At 43.0% G+C, this 5,501-nt stretch overlaps 1 protein-coding gene across 3 annotated transcripts in view; it reads left to right on the top strand.

Annotated features, from left to right (window-relative positions):
• The first annotated feature begins 2,111 nt into the window (after positions 1-2,111).
• arl11 (ADP-ribosylation factor-like 11) overlaps positions 2,112-5,501 on the top strand; it is a 12,336-nt gene continuing 8,946 nt past the window's right edge. For 2 of the 3 annotated variants that reach the window (XM_037696534.1, XM_037696533.1), the window contains exons 1-2: positions 2,165-2,226; positions 2,433-2,498. In XM_037696534.1, the coding sequence (XP_037552462.1) occupies positions 2,194-2,226; positions 2,433-2,498 (99 nt within the window). In that variant the 5' untranslated portion in view covers positions 2,165-2,193. Of the gene's footprint in view, positions 2,144-2,164; positions 2,227-2,432; positions 2,499-5,501 lie in introns of those variants that run through there. The other variant, XM_037696535.1, reaches the window with a different exon arrangement.

The following is a 5,501-nucleotide window of genomic DNA, read 5'->3' as shown; positions in this document are numbered from 1 at the left end:
TTAAATTAAATTCACAATTCCAACATTAATTCATCTATTCAAGGTCATAGTTCAGCACCGAAGCCTTTTTTAATTAATTCACTGTTCCAACATTAATTCATCCATTCAAGGTCAAAGTTAATCACCGAAGCGTTTTTAAATTAAATTCACAGTTCCAACATTAATTCATCCATTCAAGGTCATAGTTCAGCAATGAAGAAATCCTACACAAGACAGGCTCTAGAGCAATGTGGATATCCTAACTGGGCCTTCCTGAAAGCAGAGAAGAAACCCAAACAGGACTCCAGTCAGCCATCAGGTGAAAAGGAGGAACCCAGACCCAGACCAGTGGTCATTCCAGATGTTGAGGGAGTATCAGAGAAACTGAGACGCTTATTTTCTAAACATAACGTCCCAGTGGCTTTTAAACCCCAAAATACATTAAAGACTGGTTCATCCCAAAGATCCAGTCCCCCGGCACAAACAGAGTAATGTTGTGTATGTTGTTCAGTGTCAGGAGGGTGATCAGTCTTACATCGGGGAAACTAAACAGCCACTGGCCAAAAGGATGGACCAGCACAGAAGATCAACATCATCAGGCCAGGACTCTGCGGTCTACACTCATCTCCAGGCCAGAGGTCACTCTTTCAGGGATGAAGATGTTCACATCCTGGACAGAGAGGAACAATGGTTTGAGAGAGGAGTAAAGGAGGCCATCTTTGTGAAAAGAAACCGTCCATCATTAAACAGGGGTGGAGCCTCCAGGTTCAACTGTCCCCCTCTTACAATGCTGTGATTGCTAGTATCACTCAGCCCTCTGTGAACAGTAAACAGCCATCAGGTGCTAATGATCCATTGTTAGGCTGATGGTCCTTCTTGAGCATGTGATCAGCTGGTTCTGGTTGTCAGCAGCAAACTGGTTGATCCACTCTGAGAAGGTGCTATTTAAGAGACTGAGCTGAATACAGCACCTCAGAATGAGGGAGTCTCTCGGATGAGAGACGAAACTTTTCTACATTTTTTTTGCTTTGTTTTGTTTTTTGTTTTTTTTTGTTTTTTGAATGTCCAGAGGACCAGATTGAACTTTTTTGGATTTTTCTACCTGGATTATTGAGCATGCATCAGGATAGTTAAACAAAGCAAAAAAAATGTAGAAACGTTTCGTCTCTCATCCGAGAGACTTCCTCATTCTGAGGTGCTGTATTCAGCTCAGTCTCTTAAATAGCACCTTCTCAGAGTGGATCAACCAGTTTTGCTGCTGACAACCAGAACCAGCTGATCACATGCTCAAGAAGGACCATCAGCCTAACAATGGATCATTAGCACCTGATGGCTGTTTACTGTTGCTATTTAAGAGACTGAGCTGAATACAGCTCCTCAGACTGAGGAAGTCCTCTCGGATGAGAGACGAAACGTTTCTACATTTTTTTTTGTTGTTGATTTGCTTTGTTTTGTTTTTTTGAATGTCCAGAGGACCAGATTTAACTTTTTTAGATTTTTCTACCTGGATTATTGAGCATGCATCAGGACAATCTGCATAGCTTTATTTTGTTGTTCTTCAGATTTACATTTGATCAACAGATTCCCATCACGCAGCATTTTTGCAAACTCCACCTCACCTAGTTTCTTTTTTATATCTTTAGACATTGCTACAGGTCTTAGATTCATGTTCTCATCTTCTTTCTTGAATTGAAGTATGACCTTAAATTCCTCATTTATCACTTTCCTTCTAACCAGTCTGTTTTCATCCTCTGAACTATGCTCTTCAAGGCTTCTCTTATTACTATGGCTGCCAAGCTCTCTGTCATCTCTCAAAGCTTTTCCTTTTCCTCCTCCTCTACCTACCGGAGTCCACTCATCAAAATCCATGTCCTCCTTGTAATCTCCCTGAGTAGTCATCCCGATCCAGTCGCATTCCAGTTTATACCAACCACCAAATTCAAAAAGAAAAACGGTATATATGGAAACGAAAATGTAAAACTTTCAAAAATTTCCCGCGTCGCCGTCAACCACCACCCAACCGGCCGACCTCGAGTCGATGGGTGTGTTCAAGCCACCTGCAGGACAAAAATGCTGTCAGACCTGCCCCGGTCACATGACCTGCTCCTGATGTTCTGATTGCCTGGAGTCCTGAGGGCGCTGACACACCTGAGAGGAGTTCCAGGTGAGATTCATTTGTCAGGTTGGTTCTGATTCCAGCAGACATAAGAAGAGATGGGTCAGAATTCCTCCTCTTCCTATCCTCAGGTAACACCTGCACCTGTGTGTTCAGGTCCCAGGTGTTTTCACTTTGTTGTTGTTTACTAAAGTGTTTGTGTCTGTAAACATAATTACTATCTGATCAAAGCCAGTTCTGGTGATCAGGATCTGTAATTCAGTCCAAACTACAAGAGCCCAGGTGTCAGAACCAGAACAACAGACCAATCCACCTTACTCTGTTCACCTGTGTCCAGGTGATCCTCGTGGGTCTGGACTCTGCGGGCAAGTCCACCCTGCTGGCCAGACTGCTCACAGGAAAGGTAAGACATTTGACATGTTGGTTCTGGTTAGTCTGGAGTTCTGCTGGGCTTGGATCAGACTACAAAGACTGGACTAAAGTTTTTGTATAAAGTGCAGAAATAAAAATCTCGACAGGTTAGATCAGATATGAAGGAACGTAACAAAAAGTATTTATTTAAACATCATCAGAGGTCCAGAACTGTGGAACAGGGGACCCTCTAAACAGGAACCAGATGAAGGAATTTATTTATTTGGACCAAATGACCGTTCTACAGGCGTCTCCTCTTATTGAGACCTGAACTCTGTTTGAAAACTCACTGCAGTCACTGAGGAACAGAAATAAACAATTCAGTTAACAGCTTTATTTTAAATCAACTATATTTCTATAATCATTCATTCATTCATCTTTGCCCGCTTCTTCCTTTTCGGGTCACGGGGGTCACTGGTGCCCATGTCCAGGAGTCCGTGTGAGAGAGGTGGGGGACACCTGGACAGGTCTCCGTTCCATCACAGGGACACCTGGACAGGTCTCCAGTTATTTTAAATAAGCAAGTCAGGGGCTGGATTTCCAAGGTCCTAAACATCTCCAGGACTATCCAACATTTTTCAGTCAGGTCATCTGGATAGTTTTTTTGTGTGTGCTGAAACGTTTCACCTTCGATCCAGAAGGCTTCATCAGTCAAGGAAACACACAACAAAACTGATTCTTGCCCCAACAGCTTACTCCAAAGTGGAACAAACCAGTTCTGCTTGTGATAAGATGGTCTCTGTGGTACACCCCCTCCTCCATTGCTGGCCCTCTTCCTTCTTGACAATCGTGTCAAACTGGTTGAAAACAACAAAGTCCATGCTCAAAGAGACCATCTTATCACAAGCAAAACTGGTTTGTTCCACTTTGGAGTAAGCTATTGGGGGAAGAATCAGTTTTGTTGTGTGTTTCCTTGACTGATGTTCTGGATTGAAGGCAAAATGTTTCAGCACAAAAAAAGAAACTATCCAGATGACCTGAATGAAAAATGTTGGATTGTATACCTGGATTATTGAGCATGGACTTTATCTCCAGGAGTACTGTTAAATGTATCATTCCTTCAACCTTTATTTATACAGGCTAGTCTCACTGAGTCACGAGGACTCATTTACAAGAGAGACCTGTTTTAAATAAAAACCATAAATGAGGTGCACACAATAAACATTCATATGAAAGCCTATAAAATGAAAAGTACATAAAATAAGGGATAGAAAACAAAATAAAAAAACATGCTACATCATAAAACTATGTAAAATACTAAAAACAAGAACATGTCGTCATTGGTTTTTGAATTTAACTTAGCAGATGTTTAAAATCCCTTAGAGAGATCAAGGTCGAGATATTCAGATCTTTGTGCCAGGTGTTACAGGAACTAGAAGGAATAGAGAACATGAGTAAATCTATGAAGAGGATGTCACCATAATAAACTGAGACTGTGAAGAAGGACACCACCAAGACACAGCAGGTGAGATGGAAGTGACCCTCAAACCCTGTGTGAAGGTGTAAAAAAAATTCTTAGTTTTCAGCATGACTCACTGGCTCCAGTGGTTCTCCTACTGGAACAGCCACCAAAGATCCTTCTTTGGCCAGTGAGATTCCATTGTTTTGAAACATACAGACAACTTGCTCGCTGTTCAGGTGAAGCAGGGATGGGGCCATGCTGACAGTTTCACAAATGTTGACACTTAACAACTAGACTACCCCGATGTGTTTTCCACTCATCAAGAAACTGGGAATCCTTCTGCATCCATGATACATTCATAGGAGCTCTCACCAAAAGTTTTACTCCCGGACTGCTCCTGCCATTCCTTCACTCTGCACTGCAGCACGCTCCGTCACGTCACTCACACATCAGCAGAACCATAAACATGAATACGTAGATGTCTCATTGAGCGCTGAATCGTACGTCAACGTTGACGCCATTTTAAAAAATGTGGTGGAACTGCCAATCATTTATGGCTCCATCAATCCACGAAGAGCAGGTTTGGATGCAGCCACAGTGTACTTAACAGGCTCCCATTTTTCAGAAAGCTTCCGCTTGCCCCTGGCTCCCCTGTTCACCACCAGGACCTGATCTCCAACTGGCAGAGGGTGACCCTTGGCTCTCTTGTACTGATCATGTTGATGTTTCTGCTCTGCACTAGTGCTCCTCTGAGCCAGTAGCATGGCCGAACTCAAGTCCCCAACTAATGATTTGAGGTAGGAGTTGTAGTCACAAATGGCATCATCATGCAGAACGTTCCAAAAAACAAGGTCAACAAGCAGCCTGGGAATCCTCCCAAACATCAATTAGAATGGTGCAAAGCCTGTGGTCTCATGGACTGTTCAGTTATATGCAAAAGTCAGAGCCTGGCTCATCTGAGGCCATTTAGGCTTCGAATGTGGAGGAAGAGATTTCAACATGTTGCCCAGAGTGTGATTAAATCTCTTTGCAGTCCTGTTACCCAGCGGGTGGTAGGGTGAGGTGTGTGATTTACTGACATCACTCAACTCCGAGAGCTCAGCAAGCTGAAGCTCATTCTCAAAATTTGCACCCTGGTCTGAGTGAACACACTGAGGGAAGCCATAAACACAGAAAATCCCATAACTTCTTTGCAACTCTCTTAGATCCTGACACTGGAAAACATGTGCCAACTTTGAATTGATCACCAGAACATCCACAGACTTATTGTTGCTGTCCTCAGCTGACCACAAATCAATACACACAAGTCCATCGGAGCATTTATTGAGCCTCTATTAAGTTTGTCGATTCCTACAAATATTTGGGTATCTTGGTCGATTCACATTGTAACTACCGTACCCACCACTATACCCTGCATTCACTGGTTAGCTAGACACCACTTTTGACAAGAAGAAGCAGGAACAAACTCTGGCATTGTCAGGATGTGCAGCAAAACTGCTGGTATAGTCCTACAGAACCTGACCAACCTACAGAACCTCATGGACCAACAGAACCTCACAGACCAACAGAATCTCACCACAGCCAATAGAACCT

The sequence above is a fragment of the Nematolebias whitei genome, chromosome 23 (genome assembly GCF_014905685.2).
Source record: "Nematolebias whitei isolate Nwh7 chromosome 23, NemWhi1, whole genome shotgun sequence".
Classification (NCBI taxonomy): domain Eukaryota; kingdom Metazoa; phylum Chordata; class Actinopteri; order Cyprinodontiformes; family Rivulidae; genus Nematolebias; species Nematolebias whitei.
Note: the sequence above shows the minus strand (reverse complement) of the source record. Positions and strands in the feature narration are given on the sequence as shown.